The sequence below is a fragment of the Sparus aurata genome, chromosome 21, assembly GCF_900880675.1.
Source record: "Sparus aurata chromosome 21, fSpaAur1.1, whole genome shotgun sequence".
Taxonomy (NCBI): domain Eukaryota; kingdom Metazoa; phylum Chordata; class Actinopteri; order Spariformes; family Sparidae; genus Sparus; species Sparus aurata.
The window spans coordinates 30,292,632-30,317,428 of record NC_044207.1 but is presented as its reverse complement, the minus strand read 5'-3'; the positions used below and the strand labels follow the sequence as shown (position 1 = coordinate 30,317,428).

General features: G+C 43.4%; 1 protein-coding gene across 5 annotated transcripts in view; it reads left to right on the top strand.

Moving 5' to 3' along the window:
* Positions 1–22,280, top strand: part of LOC115572453 (La ribonucleoprotein 4B) — a 44,057-nt gene extending 21,777 nt beyond the window's left edge. For 2 of the 5 annotated variants that reach the window (XM_030402530.1, XM_030402527.1), the window contains 13 exons: positions 882–960; positions 3,500–3,636; positions 4,282–4,385; positions 6,298–6,408; positions 7,207–7,260; positions 8,533–8,739; positions 10,125–10,231; positions 10,501–10,764; positions 11,221–11,266; positions 11,419–11,589; positions 11,844–12,100; positions 13,327–13,438; positions 14,078–22,280. In XM_030402530.1, the coding sequence (XP_030258390.1) occupies positions 882–960; positions 3,500–3,636; positions 4,282–4,385; positions 6,298–6,408; positions 7,207–7,260; positions 8,533–8,739; positions 10,125–10,231; positions 10,501–10,764; positions 11,221–11,266; positions 11,419–11,589; positions 11,844–12,100; positions 13,327–13,438; positions 14,078–14,404 (1,976 nt within the window). In that variant the 3' untranslated portion in view covers positions 14,405–22,280. Of the gene's footprint in view, positions 1–878; positions 961–3,499; positions 3,637–4,281; positions 4,386–6,297; positions 6,409–7,206; positions 7,261–8,532; positions 8,740–10,124; positions 10,232–10,500; positions 10,765–11,220; positions 11,267–11,418; positions 11,590–11,843; positions 12,101–13,326; positions 13,439–14,077 lie in introns of all 5 variants that reach the window. The other 3 variants (XM_030402529.1, XM_030402526.1, XM_030402528.1) reach the window with 2 other exon arrangements.
* The last annotated feature ends 2,517 nt before the right edge of the window (positions 22,281–24,797 follow it).

Sequence of the window (24,797 nt, the reverse complement as noted above, 5' to 3'; positions counted from 1 at the left end):
TCCATCCTCCATCCAGTAAATGAGCAGCTCCAGGAGTCACTCGTCTGCAGATTAGCCTGAGCTCTGATTGTCCTCTGGAGGCAAATGAATACAGACCGACTCAAATGTGTTGTGAGCCGCTTGTAAAGTGGAGAGAGAACAGAGGAGAAAGTACAAAATTGAACCATTATGTTTTTATCCAATTTGAAGTCTTGAGATTGTTTGTTTTCCAAGATTGCCTCCACATGAGGGCTGCAACCATCAATTATATTCATCGTCAGCTCATCTGAAGATTATTTTCTTGACTGTCGATCACTTGTTACGCTCTAATAACAAGTCAGCGATCAATTCGTGTTCGAAGATGACTTCTTCAAATGTCTCGTTTATAGATTTTAGTTAGTTAAGTTCAGTTTACTGTCACAGAGGAGGAAAGAAACCAAGAATTATTCACATTTAAGAAGCTGGATTCAGAGAGTTGGACGTTGGCGATTAATAATTAACAACTAATGGATTCATTGATTAATCATTACAGCTCTACTCCCCATTGATTTATTAATTGTAAAAATGTTTGGCAGGCATGGTACCCTGAGCTTTACGGTGGTAAAACACTCCTGAAGTTTCAGTTAAAGTTCCCTCAGTGAGCACATTTGCGAGGCGATTCATTAACGTTATTGTAGAACTGCGAACAAATATAAGTAAACTATTTTTCTTCTGTGTTTTCATACAAGCAATCCTTGAATAATTTGCTCAGCATCTCTGCTTTCCCCCACCCACATCCTGCTTTTAATTCATTATTTTCAACCTTACATTTCATTGATTTGAATCATATTTAACTCCCAGTGTTTCAGGCGTTAGTCAAGTTGTTCTTTAATTCACCGAAACATTTTCCCGTGTGTCAGCAGGCAGCGAGCCCCAGCAAGAGAATCCCCAGGAGGGCCTGAGGGAGCACCTGAAGAAGACCTTGGAGTTCTGTCTTTCCCGGTGAGTTTAGCTCAGTGATTTTACACATGACTAAGACTATGAGCAGGTTTCCTAACAGAGGTTTCAGGAAATATTTGTCATGGTGTATAATTATAAGTACCTCCTAAAAAGAAAATGAATAAGAATGTTGCAGAATTCTCCCTCGTTCTGAAACTAAACCTCAGATCGTTCAGGACTTGCAGCATCACGCTAAAATCTGAGACGCCGTCCGCCTCTCTCATCGCTCAGCAGCCGTTTCACACTTGTTAATAGGAAGGAAAAAAAGCACTTACATTGAGCCACAGCAAGAAAAATGGCCACTCTTCAGCGACCTTTTAAAGAGGCAGAGAAGAAAGGCTTCTGTGGATGACTCAGTGGAATCTCCCCCCTCTGGTTATTCTGTCTCCTGAAATACTGTTGATCCGTCCTGAAACCAGCAGCACAACAGGTCGCCCCACTGTGTTATAAGTATTTTTAACACATTCGAAAGACGAGCTAAAAGTATGATTTCCATGTCTGCATCGCTTGTAGGGTCCACAAAACTGTGTGTGTATCCATCATGTAAACTGCTCTGTAGTCTACATGCCATGGAGCAGAAATTGTGTTGTTAGAGGTACTGAAGGGTAAGAACCTCACCAGAATGTAACCGGAACAAAGTGACATTTGCGTGCTGTCTAACGCGTCGCAGCCGAGCAGCTCGTCGGTCGCTCGTTTAACAACCTCAGCTGCAGAAGGAGATATTTAATACGTCGGATAACGAGAAGTTCAGTGTCAGTCTGTGGCTCATAATTCTGTTGTGTTGTGACCATCTGCTCTCCTTATCATACAACACTCATGTTTAAATGTTTCATGCAAGATTAGATCGACTGTAACAAGATCGCATTTTCTGTCTAATAATCAAAATTAGACAACATACATGCTAACAACACGATATTATCACAGTAAAGTGATTTGACCTGGCAGAGAGCAGTTCAAATGTTAATGTCTGGTAAATTAGATTATCAGGGGAGAATCAATATTCGTCTATCAATAACATATTGCCATATCGTTATTTTGTCCCCACTCTATTAACAACCAGTAACATCTGGCTTCTGTCTTCAGTGAGAAAGGCGACACTCGGCTTTCATTCCCTCGTCTAATGACTCTGCAGTCGTCATGAGTGTTTGTAACCCGGTGAACAGGCTAATTTTCATTAGCTGATCCAGCATCTCTTTCCCGTCTCTCCCTTCTTCTCTCTCATGTCTGTTCCCCTCCCCTCTCTTTCCCCTCTCTCCTTCTCTCACCCCTCTCCCCCTCCCCCTCTCCCCTCTCGCTCTCCCTCCCTCCCTCTCTCTGTGGGCGTCAGGCGTGGTCTGAATGAAAGCCTTATTTCATCCTGTTGAATGTCGTTGCGTTGGTGGCGGCAGTTTAGCTGCTGCTTTAAAGGGAATTGAGTTCTCACAAAGTTTGGCTGTGGCTTTTGTTTTTCTCCCCTTAATCAACTCGGAGCGAGTCATCAAGTACAGGTCGCTAGACTTTCATCTCCTGGCAAAACTACAGTAGAAGCAGCAAAACCAAAATGACAATGATCAGTTGTGAAAGGGAGACAGAGAAACCAGAGGATGCTGTTTGGTTATGAAATGCAGGATGAGAAAATATTTAGAGAAAGTGAAACTATGAGCAGCAGCGTTGCTTTTCCTTTTGAGAAAACCAGTCGGCTCACAGTTGCATAATTAAAGCAGCCAAGTGTGCAACGGCTGTAGACTGAAGTAGCTGAGAGGTTCAAGAGTTTCACCTGTGGTACACATTCCCACATTGGTTCCTGTTGGGTTTCCTAAACAAAGCTGCTTGATATTCAGTGTATGCTGTAGTTTAATGTGACACCTCTGAGGTGACGACAGGTATTACTGTGCATTTGTCTGAGTAAATATTAGGGCTGGGTATCACCAGGTACCTCGCGATACGATACTATCACGATATTTTGCCCACGATAACGATACTATCACGATATTTTGCCCACGATAACGATAATATCACGATACAGCGATTCTGCGATAATCGATATATTGCAAGAAATTTCATCCACGATACATCACGATATCTGTGTCGCTGAAGAAATTCAGAATTTATTGACTTCACTGAATCCATTTCACAGGAATTACAAAACATTGTCAATCAATTTCACATGAATGACAGCCAAGTAAACAAAGAGTATATTGCACAGTGTCTCTTCTTAACACACACACTGACACACAACTATCATTAAATATCTATATGTGTGGGTTTCAGAGCTGCTTAAACCATTTTTTAAATTTTATTTGGTTGTATACCTATGTTTGAATAAAGATAAAGCTGTCCACCGAAGAGGGGTGGTGTTTTGTTGTTTTTTTTTAAATTTTTAAATATCGATATTTGGCACCAGTGTATCGATAACGTACCTCAAGACGGAATATTGTGATATATCGTAGTATCGATATTTTGGCACACCCCTAGTAAATGTGGATATAATTCCACCTCCCGCATGTCTGAGCTGCATCCTGAAGTGTCACTAAGCTCCTCTGCTTCTTCTTTTGTCTCTCAGGGAGAATCTGGCCAGTGACATGTACCTCATCTCCCAGATGGACAGTGACCAGTATGTGCCAATAGTGACGGTGGCCAACCTGGACCACGTCAAAAAGCTCAGCACTGACGTGGAGCTGATCGTCGACATTTTGCGATGTAAGTAAAATATTTAGTGTTCGTCCTTCATCGTTTATTATCAGCCTCATGATTACACCGTCTGAATACAATCTGGGAGTAGAGCCGGACTTTAATGATGGCCGCTCACCTGCTGAGGAGGCTGAACGAGAAGACAAACTTACAGGCGCTGTGAATGTTTAACAGCATGAGGTTGGGGTTGATTTCCCAGGAGAGCTTGTTAAAGTGCATTCAGCAGAGTCTCACCTGCTTGTGTCTGATACATTCACATCCCTTATTTACTACTTAAATTAATCCTGTCTGGCTTGAAGCTTCACTTGTACTTTATGGCTCAGTGATGTGAGCAGTGTCAAGATTTTTTCTCAGATAGTGTAAACAAACTGTAATTTATTTATGCTGCTGTGCATCGTGTCGTAGTATTTAATATCTTTCTCTCAAGGCTCATTTATGCTCAGCGTTGTATACAGATAAAAACAGAGCCTTCTGGTCGAACCCTGCGTTCATTTCTGTGTTTCTGCCAGTTTTCTAAAAGCTTATGGATACAAACTAAAGGAGCAGCAGCAGCTCCAGCGAGACACGACCACAGAACAAGAGGATACCGTTTTAAAAATGGCTTTTATTAAAAACTAAAGTCTGAATTCTTCCTTCTGTCATTCCGATCTCCAGCGCTGCCACTGGTCCAAGTGGATGAGAAGGGGGAAAAGGTGCGACCCAATCAGAACCGCTGCATCGTGATCCTCAGAGAGGTTCCAGAGAGCACGCCCATAGAGGTCAGTGGATGTTCCTGCTGTTTGATTTGCACTGTGACAATAACTGGATTGGTCCCAGACCAGATGTGTGATTATCCCACTGAAACACACTTTTACAGAATCTGCTCACACCCTAAAGACAAACATGACACACGTGTAATCGATAGTTTGACTTCATGGTTCGTTCACATCATTGGCAAGACTTTTATTTGCTGTCTTGACTCAGATATGCTTCACAGACAAAACACACATTTGGTATAAATGTCTAAGGTGACTGTGACCTCAAGTAAAACATCTTTGTCCAACAAATCAAATGAAAAGTACGACAAAATGTTTAAGACGAAAGTTTAAGAGAGAAAAAAAGATGAATCAATGACATTTAGCATCCAAAAGGTCAAAGGTCACTGTGACATCATAATATCCTGCAAATAAATGTTCTGGCCTTATTAATTGGTGCAGCTCAGGGAAAGCGACTCGACTGAGAAGTGTTCACACATTCAAGCGTCTCTCTCTGTTGTCTCTGAGCTTCTGTACAGCCGATAGTACTGCTATTATTATAAAAATTCTCAGTTTTGTAACAGTAATTAACCTTGATCCCGGTCTCAGACTGTGCTGTGTTGGCTCCTTGAATTGGAGGGAATTTGGTCTGATAAGTCCTTGAAAAGTCCTTTAATTTGACGTTTTAGAAGGTGTGGGAACCCTGGAACGTGTGTGCGTTACTGGTTTAGCTAACATCAGTAACTTGTGAGCCAGAAACATTTTAAGACAGGAGACCATCAGTGGAATAAACCGTGACAGCAGAGAGAGCACATTTAAAATAAAACAGCCCACCTGTTGACCCCGACACCTGATCAGGACTTAAAGACGGAGACAAACTCCACATCCTTTTTTCACTAATGCAGCCACAACAGAGGCTTTACCCACAGTGTTTGTGCAGATTTCAGGAGGTTTAATGTTACTTCGATATCCTTTTCCTGCTAATGCAGCAGCCACTGAAACATCCTGAACAGCAGCTGTATAATATTTACAGATTGATATCAGAGCAGTAATCTTTATGTTGCTCAGCTTGAGAGGACTCAGAGCTGAAGAGGCTTCTCACAGCAGTACAGTTTCAGCTCCGGAGTGTGGCAGATAAATCTTTTCCCGTGCGATCTTTAATGTTGTTGTATCAGTTGATGTGAACGTTTGGTAAACATGGCGGAACATGTGACAGTGTGTTGACCTCAGCTGCAGTAGACGAGGAGGACGTAAGAGGAACTGCAGCTGCAGACGGAAGATTTAAGGAAGATTTTTCTTATTCTCGTCTGAATCTTTATCATGTGCCGCTGGATGTTTTTAGCTTGACTCAGGTTTCATTCCCCACTTAATTTTGACCTTTATCGTCGGTTCTGTTATTCGTGTTACTACGTGATTTATGTATTGGGCACCAGCAGCAGGACCTGGTGCATACCTGAATTTATGAGCCACATGAAGTATTCACAGCCAACTAAATAATTTACAACAGGACTCAGACATGATAATTGACCTTTACTTCTTTCTCGCAAACAAATAAGTTCAGAAAGAACCGTCGCCAACAGCAATTTACTGGCGTATTTTGTTTTAGGTTGGTGTTTTTTGTTGTTGTTGTTGTTTTTAAGAACATTTAAAGAGGTTTATTTGGGTGTGGCAACAGAGAATGTATGTGTGAAAGGAAATGGAAACAACAGTCAGTTTTGTTTTCTGTTTTCAAGCAAAACAAGCGTGAAGTCGAGACAAATTGGACCTGTAAAAGTCTCGACTTCGCAGCTTTCACATCTGTTTCAGGTCAAACCAGCAGATACTTTTTTCCTGTAGGAACGAATACTTAATTGTTTTGGTTTGAGTTTTATTTGCAGCTGGTTTTATCACTGTGTGTCACTGTTGCAATAACTTCTTCTCCCGGTTTGTTCTGCAGGAGGTCGAGGCTCTTTTTAAAGGGGACAACTTACCCAAGTTCATCAACTGTGAATTTGCCTACAACGACAACTGGTTCATCACCTTTGAATCAGAAGCAGATGCACAGCAGGTAACATCTTCTCCTTAAAGTCACAGTGAAATGCGACAAACCTTCTTTATGTCCTGTGATGTGACGTCTCTCAGAGTGAGGCAGAATATGTTGACGGGTGTTAATTACAAGGAGTTGCGTTGTTGGATCAGTAGGATTAGGATACGGGTCAATTGGACCTGAGCATTCCCATGATGTTGCTCAGCTAGCTACTGATTCCTCGAGCTAACGGTCTTGTTTTATGTAAAAGGTGGAGTTAGATGGTCTGCCCACATGTTGGTTTAGATACATTTGTAGAACTGCCCCTGAGTTAAAGATTAGTTATCCACAGGAACTTGAATGAAGAGATTTGGGGAAAGAAGGAGTTATCAAAAACATTTTACAGCTGTTTTAGTAGATGAGAAGATGTAGAAAAGCTGCTGTAAAGTACTCAAATATATTTTTTTAACGATTATTAGGCAAAAACAAGCGGTATCTGTTATTTGACCTTGTATGAGTGATGATGCTGTTAAAGGTCCAGTGTGTAGGATTAAGTTTAATTTGTGTGTAATCACCTGAAACTAACAGCTGCTGTGTTTTCAATATGGGTTGATGAACCTTCTGTATGTTAACAGAGTCCAACATGTTGCACTGTGATGTTTCTACTGTAGCATAGTGTTCAATTGGATCCAATCTGCAAAATCCCTGCTAGATGCCACTAAATCCTGCCTGCTGCGCTTTTTAAGATCCATCTGGTACTTTAATGGCTCAAGTTGTCAGTTTTTGTTTTATAATCAACCGCTCACCTAACGCTGTGCTGTCCACTTTCTCCTGATGAAGGCATATCAGTATCTGCGTGAGGAGGTGAAGACCTTCCAAGGGAAGCCTATTAAGGTAAGAGACCTTCTTAAATATCTACACATCTACACATCTAGAGTCATTATATCACCGCTAGATGCCACTAAATCCTACAGTCTATACAACCCTGACTCCAAAACAGTTTGGACGCTGAGTAAAACATAATAAAAACAGGAAGTGTACCCGTCCCTGAGTAGTGATCTCCTCTCCATGATCATGTGTTGGTGGTGGTGAACCTCGTCCCGTCCTTGTTAGTGAATGTCTGAGTCTTTCGAGGACGCAGAACTTTCCCAATCTGTTGTTGCTGCTCGCCCAACTAGTTTGAAATGTGCTGCTGCCAGCAAATCAGATGATCTCTGGTCAATTGTCGCCCAATTTCATGAAAGAGAGTCTAAATAAAGTGCTCATCTACGCTGTGAGCTCTCTGGTTTCAAGTGAGGGTCACTCACTTTCTTTTTGTTAATTTCACCTACCCTTCAGTGCTTCAGTCTGCAGGCTGATAGGACGACAGGTCACAGTCTGCGCTTTCATAAAGTCCGAAAGGGAAACTTTTATTAGTGAAGGACGGAACAGAGATAAACTTCCTCATGAATAATTAATCACCGTCACAAAGAAACACACCTCAGAGGAATCACAGGTCTTCACTTCAGAGGTTCATTCAGAGGTCAGGTGACGTCACACCTGGAAGTCGTTCTACTAATGTATGAAAATCCTTATTAACACCACAGAAGAAGAGTCTGACTCATCGGAGCTGTTTCTGTACTGTGTTGTCAGGCTGCACACAGCTTCTTTCATTACCGCTTGTGATTTACACTTAATGAAAACATTCAGTTAAAGAGCACAAAGGTAACTTCTGTTCCTCAGCCACATGCTGTACTGAATAATGAATTAATTGATATGAGATTTAAGCCTTCCAAAGCCGAAGACGACATCCTCAAATGTCTTTTTTTTTTTCAGTTTACTCTCACGGAGGAGGAAAGAAACCAGGAAATATTCACAATTAATTGTTTAGCAAATTAGTTGAGAACTTGTTGATTAATTGATTGGCTGCCTGTGCTATTTGCCAGCTGTTACTGTCTAAATTAATGCTTAAATTCTGGTCAAAACTTTGATAAACAAAACTTTTGTCTGGTGCACGAGCACATATTCAATAACGAGGAGTAATTAAACAAAGAAGATGTAGACTGATGCCAATAATTATCAAACTTCAAGTGGAAAATTGGTTTAGATGAAAATCCTTCTTTCACTTCGTGCTCCAGTTCTGTCGTTAGTCTGATTCCCCTCCCTTCTTCTGTCTCTGTCCACCAGGCGAGGATAAAGGCGAAGGCAATCGCTATCAACACTTTCATGCCAAAGAACGGTTACCGGCCGGTGGAGGTGAACCCGTACGCCCAGCAGCGCTACACGTCCTACTACATCCCGCCGGTTTACAGCCCCCAGCAGCAGTTCCCCTTATACAGCCTCATCACGCCGCAGGCCTGGTCCGCCACACACAGCTTCATCGACCCCACATTGGTAAGAACCAGCTGACAGAATTTAAACGAGAGACTGCAAACCGCAATGATTATGATGCTGTTGATACGGTTCTGAGGCAAAAGGAAAATTGTATTTAATCAATTGGATAAGAACTAGAAAATAATCAACATTTATGTCCTCAAAAACGAGCAAAAGTGTTTGCATGAAACAGCTGGACATTAATGTAAACAAAGCAGCAGTACAAAGTCAAATTTATTGCTTAAATTCACATTTTAAAATGCTTTTTTATGTACAAGTCAACATGCATGTGGATAAGAGGTTTTACAATATAACATGTTTTGTTTTCATGGCATCTGGTTTATTAAATGCAAATGTAAATGGTTAATTTCCTTTTCTAATCTGTTAAACTCTTTTTACCAGCTGGTCTCAAAGTTAAAATAGTTATGATCTCGAACATGCTTCCCAGAATCGGTTGGTTAAGTGTTTGTATGTACGACCCCCAGACTGACTACAAGAAGAGGTGTAACATAATCAAACTAATCCAGTTGCAGCAGGAAGAACGTTTTAAATCAAGCCGTAAAAAATAGGACTACCGCACTCATCAGAAAAACAAAAGGAAACAACCAAAACTGAACCGCCGTCGGTCAGTTCCAGACCAACACAGCTGTCACGTTGGGAGGTCGAAGACACAGAGCCAAAGTTCCTGCCCCGTCTTTATTGTCTTTTTTGCATCAGGAGAAAACAAAAAAAGAAAAAGGAAGAGAACACAAGACATCATGAGTCAACAACATGTGCACAGGATGACCAGCAGGGGGAAGCGTGTCACACTTTTCTTCTAAAAGCTTTATTTATTTCAGCCAACAGACAGAAAGAAAAAGAAAATGTTGCTTTTAAGAGAGTAGAGAATTATCAAAGTCATAATGAGAATAATCAGAAGAAAGAAGTGCAGACAATGAAAATAAATAAACAAATAATAATGATGAAAATCAAGCGGTGTGTACGCCCCTCAGGCCGAACACTGACAGATGTAAAGTTGACAGATCTTTGTTTTACTGACGTGATGCGTCTTGTTTTGTGTTTTTAGTGTCCTCGGTGAGACAACAGACAATTTTCCTCCTCAAGTTTGACAATTAAATTATTCTAATCTAATCTTCTCTCATGAAAATGGCTGCCATGGGTTATAGAACTTGTCAGTCAAACCTTTAAGAGAATACTGTATAAGATCTCTTAAACATTGAATATGCGATGATGGTGATTCTGCAGTAAAACCTTTAACAACATTAAGATTGTTCTGTATTCGAAGCATCTCTGTCAGTGTCTCGAAGATAAAGGTCCAGTCTCACTGCAAACACTCTTCACTTTGTTACCTAAAAGATGTTTCCACTCCCTGTTAACGCTGCTGGTGACTGTTTTCTGTTCATTAGGTTGCACCATTTCACAACAACCAGTTCATCAATGGATTTACCACATCACACAGTTTCAAACCAGCGACGTCCCCCCTCACCGTCAGACACTACTCGCCCAGGAACAGGTTCGTGTCTGTGCTTTCTCTTATCACTAATGAAGGGATGGAAAACAAGCAACTATTAATAGAAACATTCTGAGAAGTGAGATATCTATCAGCTCGCAGGGAGGGAAGGAGGAGGAGACGAAGCTTCTGGTTTGTCTGACGTACGATAACGTTCAGAACTTCTTAGATCGTATCATTTGAGCCAACAGTCCTGAATGTGGTTACATGTTTTAAATTAATTAATGTGATATTCTCACACGTGTTGACTGAAGTGTTCCTGTTTCCTGCAGGAATCATAGTAAACCTCACTTGAGGCCGACCATCCCCACAGTGGACCGCAGCGCCGGCCTCCTCGACAACCCGGGCCTCTTTCCCAGCTTCCCCAGCGAGAGGCTCAACGGGGTCCGCAGCAGTCCACCGACACGACTCCCCACCAGCCAGCCCAGAACCAGGTTACCCTCCACCACCGCCTTCCCACGCAGGGACACCGTGGGCACAGGGCGAGTAACGGAGCCCGCCACCACAGACTACTCTCTGGGAATCGGCAGAGGAAGGTAAGACACCGCTGCAATTCACAAGTACTGTTAATACTGTCACCTGACGGATCCTGGATTTTTGGGGCAACTACAATACAGATATTAGAGAGACAATATGAGCAGACAGGCCAATATCTGCTCATATTATTATCGGTCCTCGTCTCTCCGGGTTCGGAAAGTTTCGGAGGAAGAAAACACAAATTAAATTTGCAATAGATGTTCAGTTAGGGTTCAGAGAGGAGAGAGAAATCTACGACAACACAAATCTTCTCAGAGCTGTGGAATATTAAATCGTCTGTCTGGTTTTCTTTAAAATACAAAAATGTAAAATGATCTTACCCGTATCAGCCGTGAGAAGCAGCAGGCTTAAATCCTGCGTCCCGAGAACTGATTTGTCTTCGTACATGTGCAGGGTGAAGTCATTGTTTCAGTTAGAATGGATGTTTGTAAATTGAAGTGTTCTCTTTCTTAAAGGAAAAATGTTTCTGCTTCTAGGAAAAAGAGGGACGAAAAGTTTACAGTAAGTACCTCCCTGGTGTCCTCCTGCGTTCATATCTATAAATGATGTAGCTCTGGTGTGAATTTAGCTTCAGTTTGTCGTCCTGACTTTGTGTGTCAAGATTGTTCCCTGTCACTCGTCCTCTGCTCACTGCGTTTGTTGCCCTCATGTAGAGAGTGACGCCTCAGTCGCCGCCTCCTCCTCCCAAACCCCCGTCTCCGAGCTTCGAGCTGGGCCTCTCCAGCTTCCCTCCCCTGCCCGGAGCAGCCGGCCAGCTCAAGACCGACGACGTGTTCGACAACCGGCTGGCCAGCAGCGTCGTCGTCGGATCCGCAAAGGAACGGGTAAGCACAGACGCTAAAACGGAGCTAACTCACAGAGTATCTCTGTGTTATCATTTAGCCGACATCTGCTGTTCATTTATTACTGTTGTTGGACAGAAAACCTCCCCTGCAGACTGTCAACACGTGTTCTCTACAGCTGCAGCACAGAGGCTGGAGATTTGATAAATACTTTTACTGCTGCGACTACAAAAAGGGAAATAAAATTACTTGCTTTAATGCCTCACTTTCAGTCTCTTCTTGTTTTCTCATTGCAGAATGTAAGTGCTGACTCCAGCACTGGAGGCGCTCTGTCTCCAGCGGGCCCCAAAGAGCCTCTTCGGTCCTCCACCTCCCCAATGCCCACAAGCTTCCAGCCCTCGCCGACCACCCCGACCCCAGCCTCAGCCTCAGCCTCAGCCTCAGCTTCAGCCTCAGTCTCAGCATCAGCTTCAGTGTCAGCCTCAGCCTCAGCCCCGACCCTCACCCCAGCTGCCGGCCCGCCACACAGTCCCGCTCCCTCCCTCCCAGCAGCGTAAGAACCACACTGATGGTGTTGAATCTGTTCTGCAGGGTCTGACAGACCCGAGATGTAGATATTTATATTTCCTCCGTTGTGAGGCAGCAGGTGTGTGAGAGACCCACCATGCTGGGATTTCAATGTCATTACCAAAGTGGGATGTTTCCGGATTTAACAAATGTTAAAAGATCTTTTTATTCTTCTGTCTGGCATCACTTTATTCTCTGCCATAATATAACCTCACCAGATCTGGAGCAGCCGACCAGTAGGACAACAAAACAATGCAGATGGAATCAAATAAAAGAGGAAACGTTCACAAAATGTTCAGCTGCTGAGAGGAGTCTGGGTTATTCTCCCCACGGATCTGTGTTGTCATATCTGTTTGGATATACTTCTAAAACTGTTAACTGTTTGAAAATCACCGGGTGTTTTCTGAATCTTTATAATCTCAGCTGCACACTGATGGTTCCTTTGCCACTTTGTGACTCCATAGCAGATGGAAAACAACTTCCCTCCATGAAAACATGTTAAGACGTCTAGATCCAGATTGTTATTAGGACCTGCATCAAGTTGTACTCACTATTAGACACCAGCCACCTAAATACGGCTGACTGTTTTCATCAAAATGGCTTCATACCCCTGAAATCTGTACAACCAAAGCTAAAAGGTTATGGAAGTTTATAAACGATAATAAATGATGAAAGTATTGAGTTTAAAGGTCAAAGTTTACTAAATATAAAATATAATAATCCAACCTGTTGATGCAGAAGAAGAACGTCTCAGCTTCCTGCTGTGAATGGAAAATTAATTCTGTTCTATCGTGGTTCTTATTTGAAGAGACAACAGTCTCCGTCAGCCAGCGGGGGGCCGCCCACAGGAGGCCTGTTTTCTTAAGTTTAATGAGGTCTATTCTGGGCTGAGACCCATCCTGCATCCAACATGTTTCAAATCTGTTGAATTCTTTTCTGCTCAGTCCTGCTGATGAACTGACCAACAAACAAACTGAAAATAGAAGAGAATAAATTGTCAGTCGAAGGGAAGCCGGCTCAGTCGATCAATAATATGCATCAATCGTGTCTCGTGCACCTGGAAAACTTCAGTTTCCTGGTGTTTGCTCGCTGCGTCTCTGCTGTATTTTGTCTTTGTTGATTTGAACTGTGTGTCTGGTGGTAAACTGCAGGCAGCTCTGAGCATCACACACTGTTTTTAATTTTCTTGTCTTCTGTTTGCGTTGGCTTCAGGGAGGTGAAGGTGACGGAGGTAAAGCCGAAGGAGGTGCAGTTGTCTGTGGAGCGAGTTCCCGGCACTCTGTCCACTGCAAGCAAATCGGTGCAAGTCAACGGTGCTGCCACGGTCAGTCTCCAACACTTCTCCTCCTTTGTTGTTGGTTGTTGTCTTACTTCCTGTAAGACGTCAGATAAATTGGTTTTGGGTTGAACAAAAGGTGGTAAAATGAATCGTTCCTCAATTCTGCTCCGTCTCATATTGATTTTGATTATAGATGAGAAAATTTCTGACTCCTCCTGGGGAATAAAGTTCTGTGTTTTCAAAACCGATAAGGTATAAGTCTGAAAGATTTACTTGAAACAACTGCGAGGAAAGTTTTTATCTGAGAAGAGATCAGCAGAAGGTTTCTGTAGAAAAATAATGTCATTTTAAGGAAAAAAACAAACCTCTGCATCAGTACAAGAGGAAAAACCTTGAGCTTATGCACACAATAGAACATAAAAAAATTGCTAAACCTGCAGCTAATCAGATGTAATGATTGGACAAAGACTATAAAACCATATATAGGTATGAAAAGAAACAGATTGAACTTCTGAACCTCCAAAAACTAGTGTTGGGAACCAGCTGCCTTGATTTCACTTTGGTGACGGAGCTGGAACGCTAGCGGTGCTAACTCCTCGTTAATATTACGTCGAGGCCGGCAGATTATTGTGAAGGTGCTGTGCTGAATATTTCACGTCTCTGTTGTTGTTGTTTCCCCCCCAGGAGCTGAGGAAGCCCTCCTACGCTGAGATCTGCCAGCGGGTGAAGGACGCCCCAACATTACAGCAACCGCCGACCCCCAAGGAAGCCAAGCCAGCCTGCGCTGCCCCCGCAGGCGAGGAGAGGAAGTGCCCCGACGCCTCCATCCCGGCAGGAGAGGCCAAGGCCCGAGAGACATACCCCCCTTCCTCTAAACCCGGCTCGGCCACCCCGGGCAGACCCCCGAGGGACGCCCGAAGGCCGGCCGGGCGGTGGGCGTCCCCGCCCCCACATCCAGGGAAAACCCCCAGCAAAGATCCCCACCACACCCCACCCAAGTCCCCGCAGTAGGGCGACTCCCCTCTGCGCCTCCCTGTGTCCTCCAGCCTCCCCCACTACGCTCCACTGATGCGTTAAAAAAAGGAAATATAAGTCAGGGCTACTCAATACTTATATCCCAGACTCACCAGTCACAACAAGCATAGAGGACGCCTTCTTTTCTGGATCAGGGCTTGCAGACAAAAAGCACTTTACTGTGCATGTAGAGCACCGTTTCATTCTTTTTATTCTATTTATTTGCTTTTTTTTTTTTTTTTTTTTTTATTTTCAGTTTTATTTCTCCTTTTTCTCTTTTTTTGCATTGCGTTAGTTGTGTCAGCCGATAAGTCGGCACAGACGACACTGAAATTTATTCATTCTGTCCAAATGGCCTTGTGGGATTAAATTAGTCGTGTGTGTGTGTGTGTGTGTGTGTGTGTGTGTGAAGCAGCAGGGGCATTGTTGGACGCCACCCCAGTGGATGATGGGAAAGAGCGCGTACAACAGACTCCGCCTTGTGTGGGCTCTCATAGCGAGGGGTTTGTTTGCATGTCGAGTGGCACCGTTGTGCAACTGTATGTAGTTTCATTATGGGTCCTAATTAGCAGATGTGTTTTATTTTAATACATATTCACATCCATATGCAAAACTTAACATCTGAATCTCATCGCAACAAGACTCAAATCCTTCGGTTTACATCGCCTCAAAGTGAATTTTCTTGAAGATTTTGATAATGTATTTCTTCTTCAGCAGCTCAGCTTCGTTGGTCGTCTGTCGGTACAGTTACTGCTGGTAATCGTTCTTCTTCCTCTGATAAGTTTCTCTGTAAAGAATCGGCTCTCTCTGCTGCTGTTGTTTTTTTTACTGTTTGCTAACACTGCTAACTGGCTAGCTGTATTGCGTAGCTTGTGTCTAAAATGGGAGATCACTGCTGAGAAAAAGGCATCTTGGACCTGTTGTTGTTTGTTGTTGGCCAAAATCTGACCATTGGAAACGCCTGAAAGTTGGTTAAGGTGTTTGTGTGTGTGTGTGATGAGTCAGGGGAAGCTCAGTTTTCATGGCATTGTGTTTTTGGGAAAGCTTGAGAAGCTTTGATGGCTGCGGCGCTCTCCTCTCTCTTCGTTTCCTGCTAAAAAAACAAAAAAAAAACTGTGGAATGAATCCATTCGCAGGCACGTGATGTCGAAGCAGGCTGACATTTCAAATCCAGTTGTGATGATCAAACGGCGGCCTCTCGTCTGAGGCTGGTCCGTTCACTCTGGAGGTGAGGAAACACTGGCGAGCTGAGATTAGGAAGGAGGAAGTTAACACTAGCTACCATTCAGATGCTCTGACAGTTTACCACTGTGACAGGTAACTCGCGGCCGCAACAAGAAGGCGACCTTGTTCTGAATATCTGCTGATACAAAAAGTTCAGAGTTCAGTTTGAAGTTAGAGTACGGAGGCGTGACCGCGGGATGTTTCCGCTTCTTTCCTCTAGATATGGTGCTAGACGTGGAATCCTGGAATCTGTTACTACAGCTCATCTAGCTAAACTAGACTCACATCTACATAACTGTATTGCACTGTTCGTGTTTCCTCGGACTCGGAGGGGCAAAGGTTTCATTATCCTGGCTGAAGCGTAAAAAGGGAATTGATCCTTTAAAAGTCAAAGAGGAAACAAACCTTCAGAAAATCAAACCTTCGCGACAACATCTCTGTTGACACAATCGCTCGAGTGTTTTTGTTTTGTTGTTCTGCCTTGTGGATGCCTGTTGAACACACTGTAGTGAAGGATGGACGTTCAGGCAGCGTCGCATGACTTGGCAGAGTGGATCGGCTTGTTATATTGTGCAAAAATTTTTCTTTTTTATTTCCCTCAAGGAGTTTGGCGCTTTTATAGGCATGCTGTGGTTTTGGAGTTTGGCTTCAAGGATTTTCATTGCAGAGTGCTCGTAGAAGTGATGAGCGCGGAAAGTGAGACGGTTGAATAGACCTAGAACATTTTACTAAAACTAAACCGATGAAGGTAAACGCTGAGTGGGCTTTTTTGGAATGTAGTTTGCCATGTTGGAGTGTGGAGGAGGTTTTTGTCGGGAGTCCCCCGTCGGGGCTCGTGTGAACTGTGTTGAACCAAACGTCCTTTAGAGAAATTTAAAAACTGTTAACAAGCAGACGAGAGCGGGCGGATTTACAGCAGGGACGTCTGAAACTGTGGTGTGAAATCATCCTCGGGGTGAAGATGTTCAGCTCCTCCTCTTCGAGTCTTTAACACAAGAGTTGTTTGTCGTTTTATGTTTTTCTGTCCGCATGCTCCCTCGTCGGATCCTTCTAGTTCGAGTTTGCACTCTTTTTGATTTGAGTTTTTTTTTTTTTGTTTGGTTTTTGGTTTTCTTCTAAAAACATTGGAAAAAGATTGATCCAGCACACTTCCTGCTTCACTCCTGCGTTCCTGGGTTATAAACTGCACCTTTTTTTTTTAAAAAAAAAGCACAGAGTCAAAGGAAAACATTCACATCCTTTACTCACCTTGAGCCCTTTAGATTGTGGTTCCGGACGGAGACGCTAACAAACCACACTAATTGGGGCTCAGTGGGACTCAATCAAGAAGCATTTCGGATGACAGATGTTTGTCGGGGGAGTGAAGCAGCAAGGAGAGGAAACTTGTTGGTCAGATTTTGTTTAAATTCAAACTTGGGTTGGGAGGTCTGTCTACTGTAGCAGCCACTCTGGCAGATAACCAACTGAGATATTTACTGTATTCTAAAGATGTAATTGGCTGGAGAAATGTAAAGAATTATTGGTATACGATTGGTGACTGAAGATGACAGTTAAATGATTAAACTGTAATTATGGAAAAGTCAGGAGTTTGTTTTGTGGGACTGTGAGGTGAGTTTCCCTCCCTGTCGTGTGCTCGGCTCAATCTTTTCTTCTTTTTAAAGATGCAAAACACACATAAAAAATAATAAAAAAAAACCACTGTACTATACACGATATCTGTTCGGGGGGGGACACAAACCTAAAAACCACGTGGGACCTTTGCACGTCTCGCCAAAGTCTTCCTGCATCAAGAAGCATTCTGGGTAATCCCACTAAGAGGAAACAGGAGCCCATCTGGCGCAGGGAACGCTTCATTAAAAAGAGCCTGTACTCCTGCTCATAGCTGCTTTTGATTTGGACGCGAAATCTTGAGTTGATAATATATATTTTTTTGGGATTATTTGAAGGACTGAGATGCACTTGGATGAGTCGAATTTCTTTTTTTTTGGTTTTTGTTTTGTCTCATCGGTGGAAATGGTAAAAAGAGAAAATTGCACCATATCCACTTATTTATAAACCAATGCTGTTTATTCCATGAGAAATATCGTTAAGTTTTCTTTTTTAGGGAGAAGAGGAAAAAAAAAAGAGATAGAGATGCATCGAGGTCTCTAATGTATACGCAAAATGTAAAGAGAAAAGAAAATATTTCCATCCAGTGTTTGAGAAACTTGAATTTTATTTAAACTTGAAAAATGACTTTGCCTTAACTTTTATACAAGACAAGCATAGAGTTTATTTCTTTTCAACAACAAAAAAAAACAACAAATCCCCAAAATGCTAACGAAGCGTGACGCGTGGAAAATATTTAGTCGTACTGGACGTCACAAGTCTTACTGAGAGAAAGAGAGAGAGAGTACAAATCTAGCAGCGTTTTCTTTCTTTCCCCCTTTTTATTTTTGGTTTTTGTAAACTGTACGAAAAAGACTTGTTTCGATTGTTTTTGTTTTATTGTTTAATAGTTTCAGGTTGTGTGTTTTTTTTGGGTGGGCGGGGGGGATATAAACCTTGTAAATGCAAAACTAGTCAATACTGTATTAAATTTGTGCACTTTGAAGTGTGTGCTTTGCTTGTACAGTTGTAAATACTCAGAAAAATATAAGAGGTACCTTAAAATGATTATAAAAAATATATTGATCTTGTTGAACTATTAATGTCGCTATCGAGCTGGATGTAGGATATAAAAACAAAAAAAAACTTAATGTTGTGCTTTTGGAAATATTTTTCTTTAACTCTTTTTTTTTTTTTTTTGTATTCTTAGTTTGGGTGTGCGGAGTTTGAATTCTGCTCCACGCTGCAGGCTGGGCAGGTCGTCTGATTGTAAACTCTTTTGTGTTTTTTGTTCCTTTTCTTTTTGTCCTTCATTCCATTTTTCGTCCCTGTGTGGTCACCTGGCTGTACAGGTGTGTCCTCAGACCCCTCCCCCTCTCCTCACCGTGCACTAATTGGGAAGAGCCTGTGGTACTGACGAGCATCTTATTAACGTAACGTACAAAGCTGCGTGTCCAACAACGTCCTCTTTTTAAAGCTTCGGCTTCTTTTCGCTTTTTTTAGCACAGGAATCTAAAAAATGCGCTAAAACAAAACACTACTCGTCAGACTTTTTTCTGATGAAAGGTGTTTTTGACGTCTTGAAATATTACCGTTCTAATACCGAGAGAATTTAATAGATGTAACTTAAAAGCTACGATAAACAGCTTTAAAAATATTCATGTTTAACAAGAGGATTGTAAGGATGTGGAGGAGGAAAGCAGCCTCGTGTAGAATGTGACACTAATACTCAACATCGATATATATGTGACGATTATGACATGTTCATACTTATACAACTCAGCAGTTTAGTATAATCAAACTGCACTGTGTCCACATTAGGTGGGCAGCATGACTAGACGATATTTAATGTTAAACAATGTTAACAACGCACCTTAAGAATAGAAGAATTATGCCTGAAACGTCGACTTTGTTATTTAATTACGTGTTAATTTTTTCTGCAATTTTTATGACATAAGTTTAGTAAAGTGTCACATTTAATGCAGTTTTTCAAGTTTCTATTTGATTATTACTTGTAAAGTTGAGGGGAATTTAAATTTGGTTGTTCTGTCTTCTGAGTATTTAATTTATTGAATGTGACCCTTTACTGTGAACTCATGTATTGAAAGTAAATAGAAGAATTTAGGTAATTAGAATAATTAAAGTCAGTGTTTTAGGAAAATTATCAGACAGTAGAGATCTGAAGTTCTTCGGCACGATAATCGCGTTAATCGATTCTGTTATTGGTTATGCTGGAAGGCAGAAAACTCTGAAGAATCTGTGGTTTTCTGTTTGGTTTCAACGATAAATGAATATCCTCTTTAAGTTTAGTGGATTGTAAAAGTCATCGAGGGAGTGGTTACTGACTGGAGCCGGAGTCGGGATGTGTTTAGCCTAGCTTAGCACAAAGATGGGAAACGGAGCATTTACAAACACGTTTAAAGCATAAACACAAATCCTTCCAGCTTTATATGAACACAAAAACAAAAATGTTAGAATGACAATTTTGTAGTGTTGTTTAAATTATTATTTATTATTATTTTTTGCTTTGAGAAACCATCACTACATCCGGCCGTGTGCCAAGGAAAAGTTCTGGCACATAACTTTGGCTAAAATCAGATTAAACAAACAAGACGCGTGTTTATTAGCGATCTTAAGAGATGCTTGAAGCGTTTTTTTGACTTGTTTGGGAAGCTAGCTGTTTCCAACTGTATCCAGTCTTTATGCTAAGCTAGGCTAACCATGTCCAGGCTCCAGCTTTGTATTAAAGGTACAGAAGAAAGAGAGGAACCGTCTGACCAATCAAACGAGACAGTTTTTTGATTCTGCTTCACAATTTGTTCCGTACTAAAAAAGGTTTTGACGTTGGATATAAGTTCTTACCCGTGAGCTTTGATAGTCTATCTACAGCTGAGGCTCATGTTGCATGCCAGTAAATTTTGCGTTTGTCTTTGTTGGACTCCAACTGGAGTCGGGAAACAATTCGGATCGTTTTCCTTTCCGATTGGGTCAGATTTAGGATTGTAGGTTCAGAAAAAAAAATTTCTCTGGTCGGTGTGTGATCTGGTTTCTATTATGGATAGAAAACCACAGAAACTTGATTTAGCCTTTCAGATAAATGCGTAAAAAGAAAATCTCCGATAAAATCCAACAACCGACAGCTAGAAGAAGCAGAAAGTCGTGCAGGACTTCTATCTATATTCCCGGTGACGTACTGGGTCGGTGTGAGCTTACTATTCGCTACGAGCTGCTCCTCCTCTAGCCGGCAAAAAAAAAAAAAAAAGAGCGACGCCTGATGGACACGTCTCAGCTTTGTCTTCTGTCTTCAGACACTCTGTGCTTGAAGGCGATCCGATTGTGTGACTCCCAGTGGACGATATCAAAATGAAGCACACTCAAAGCACATTTCAGAGCTTCAGCTTGTACGACACTCGACGTGGGAGAACTTCAGACCTGGGGATTGTACATTTTGGCGACACAGAGGAGGTTAAAATGTTGGATTTGTTGTTGAGCTAAAAGTTCCCCACGTTGAGCGTCGCTGCAGCTACCGGACGAGACTTCCACTCAGCCAAAAGAGACCATTCAAACCTGTTAGATGTTGTTGTGTCTCGACCTTCTCCTGATTTATCTGTTTGAGGGTTCTTGTTCATGTTCTTCAGCTTTCATGACTTTTCCTCTCCTGAGAAATAAATGTACAAATAATTTTCTTATGTGCTTTTTTTGTTTTGTTTTGTTCGGGGGGGACAGAAGCGAAGGCTCAACTGGAATCATTTGTTTTTTTTTCCTTTTTCATGTGTTTCAGAGTGAGTTTTTCTGGCACATACAGAACATTAACATGCTCCGATTGAGATGTCTGTTTAAAAACCATTTGATCACATGTGGACTGCATTTTGATGTGGCAAAGAAAACCAATAACTGTGCCATTATACAACTGTTGTTTTTGTCTTGACTGGGCAGTTTAACCTGTACATAGCTGAGCGCTTGCCATCTCGGGCTTTTAGTTGGGTTTTTTTTTTCGTGTTTTATTTTGAAAGATGAGATTTTCTTGTTACTGAAGGTCCATCATAAGACGTCTCACGTCTGGAGAAATCTACAATGTGACACCACTGACTGTAGGAGCGGTTCTCGTGCGTTGTAACTTGCGGTCGATCCCTGCTGAGGCACGTTTGACCTCGAACTCTTGAGACGTAAAAAAAAAAACAAAAAACACAGACGCTGATTACAAACTGAACATCCCTGAACTGTGAATGTGTGCATGTGCAGGGTGGGGGGAGAAAAAAAAATATAAACGTACCACCCAGAAATCCAGACCGATGTTAAAAGGTGACTCTTTCTGACGCGTGGTACCTCAAGACTGGACGGTACCGCTTCAAGGGATCTCTTATTTTGGCGGCGAGGTGGCCGCAAGTTCTGCACGCCTCTCCTGTATCGCTGGCATTAAACACAAACGCTCACGATGTGGCGTTTAGAGGAGCTCCTTCTCTCTCATGGACTTCTGCATGGAGCGTCAACACCTCATATCAGCCTGTCGGTCGCCTCAGCTCTCAGTCTCCTTCCTGTTCGCACGTTTTGACAGTGCCATTGGGTTTCTTATTTTTTTTTGGTTTTGTTTTTTCCTCAAGGGTTGCATCTTGTCGTAAAAGTGGACTCCCTTGTGGTAGTTTTTTTTTTTTTCCCTTCAAAGATATAATAACGAATGCACACCAACTGACTGGAACAAGACTCGATCTCTTTATCAACTCACTGTGGTTTAACTCATTAACACTCTTACCATGCTACGCTTACAGCTGTGGACAATCGATGACTCCATTACGTTGGGGGTTCGGACAGATAATTTTTGCCTAACGACACCTTTAACAGATGTGGATTGGAGGTTTGCGTTCAAGAGGGCTTCTTTTTTAGCGTTTGTTTTTTGTTTTTATTTTCTTCTTTTGTTTTTTCGTTGGGTCTATTCTTCCATCGAGACTGGAATCAAGCGTACATGTCAGCTATAGGTAATTTAAGTTACTGTGTCATGATGTAAAACTGTCTAATTTGGAGAAAAAAATGTAGCTTACTGAAAAATAAAGATTTAGGCACTGTTGAGGAGCCGCCGTCTGTGTTTTTTTGACTCATTAAGAACAGTTATGTGGACAGTATGTGTCTTTGAATTAAATATTTTGTAGGTGTTTTATAATTTAAATTATGTACAATCACAATACATTTAATAGCTATATTCTCCAATCATCATCCATCCATTTTCGTCCGCTTATCCAGGGCCGGGTCGCTGGGGCAGCTGCCTGAGCAGGGACACCCAGACTTCCCTCTCCCAGGACACTTCCTCCAGCTCTTCCGGGAGGATCCCAAGGCGTTCCCAGGCCAGCTGGGTGACATAGTCACACCAGCGTGTCCTGGGTCTTCCTCGGGGTCTCCTCCCGGCAGGACATGCCAGGAACGCGTCCCGGGGGCATCCGAAACAGATCCTCGGTTTGGAGGAGCAGCGGCTCTAGTCCGAGCTCCTCCCGGGTGACAGAGCTTCTCACCCTATCTCTAAGGGAGCGTCCTGCCACCCTGCGGAGGAAACTCATTTCAGCCCCTTGTATCCGGGATCTTATTCTTTCGGTCATGACCCAAAGTTCATGGCCATAGGTGAGGGTAGGAAAGTAGATTGACCGGTAAATTGAGAGCTTCGCCTTTCGACTCAGCTCTCTCTTCACCACGACAGACCGATACAACGACTGCACTACTGCGGCCGCTGCACCGATCCGCCTGTCAATCTCCCGTTCCATCCTTCCCTCACTCGTGAACAAGACCCCAAGATACTTAAACTTCTCCACTTGAGGCAGGAACTCTCCCCCAACCTGGAGGGAGCAAGCCACCTTTTTCCGGTCGAGAACCATGGCCTCGGACTTGGAGGTGCTGATTCTTATCCCAGCCGCTTCACACTCGGCTGCAAACTGCCCCAGGACATGCTGGAGTTCCTGGCTCGAAGGAGCCAACAAGACCACATCATCCGCGAAAAACAGAGATGAAATCAAGTGGCTCCCGAACCAGACCCCCTCCGGCCTGTGGCTGCGCCTAGAAATTCTGTCCATAAAAATAATGAACAGAACCGGTGACAAAGGGCAGCACTGCCAGAGTCCAACGTGCACCGGGAACAGGACTGACTTACTGCCGGCAATGCGAATCAAGCTCCTGCTCCGGTCGTACAGGGACCGTACAGCCCTTAACAGAGGGCCACCGACCCCGTACTCCCGGAGCACCTCCCACAGAATGCTACGAGGGACACGGTCGAATGCTTTCTCCAAGTCCACAAAACACATGTGGACTGGTTGGGCAAAATCCCATGAACCCACAAGCACCCTGTGGAGGGTATAGAGCTGGTCCAGTGTTCCGCGGCCCGGATGCACATTGTTCCTCCCGAATCCGAGGTTCGACTATTGGCCGAATTCTCCTCTCCAGTACCCTGGAATAGACTTTCCCAGGGAGGCTGAGGAGTGTGATCCCCTGATAGTTGGAACACACCCTCCGGTCCCCCTTTTTGAATAGGGGGACCACCACCCCGGTCTGCCAGGCCAGAGGCACTGTCCCTGACTGCTACGCGATGCTGCAGAGACGTGTCAACCTAGACAGCCCCTCAACATCCAGAGACTTGAGGTACTCAGGGCAGATCTCATCCAGCCCCGGTGCTTTACCACTGAGGAGCTGCCAGACTACCTCAGTGACTTCAGCTTGGGTGATGAATGGATCAACCTCTGAGTCCCAAGCCTCTGCTTCTTCTATGGAAGGCGTGTCAGTGGGATTGAGGAGATCCTCGAAGTATTCCTTCCACCGCCCCACAATGTCCCCAGTCGAGGTCAACAGCTGCCCTCCTCCACTGTAAACAGTGTTGGTGGAGGACTGCTTCCCCCTCCTGAGGCGCCGGATGGTTTGCCAGAATTTCTTCGAGGCCGACCGGTAGTTCTCCTCCATGGCCTCCCCAAACTCTTCCCAGACCCGAGTTTTTGCAACCGTGACTGCCCGTGCTGCCGCACGCTTGGCCTGCCAGTACCCGTCAGCTGCCTCAGGAGTCCCCCGGGCCAACCAAGCTCAATAGGACTCCTTCTTCAGCTTGACAGCATCCCTTACTTACGGGGTCCACCACCAGGTTCGGGGATTTCCGCCACAACAGGCACCGGAGACCTTACGGCCACAGCTCCGGACAGCCGCGTCAACAATGGAAGTGGAGAACATGGTCCATTCAGACTCAATGTCCCCAGCCTTCCTTGGGATCTGGCCAAAGCTCTCCCAGAGGTGGGAGTTAAAGATCTCCCTGACAGAGGGTTCCGCCAGAAGTTCCCAGCAGACCCTCACAATACGTTTGGGTTTGCCAGGTCTGTCCAGCTTCCTCCCCTGCCAGCGGATCCGACTCACCACCAGGTGGTGATTAGTTGACAGCTCAGCCCCTCTCTTCACCCGACTGTCCAAGACATACAGCCGGAGGTCAGATGACATGACCACAAAGTTGATCATTGACCTCCGGCCTAGGGTGCCCTGGTGCCAATCATCATGTCCAGTGTTAATTGTCGTCCCTACTCCCATTGTCAATCAACATCGAATCGCAAAAAAATGTGACCTGTTA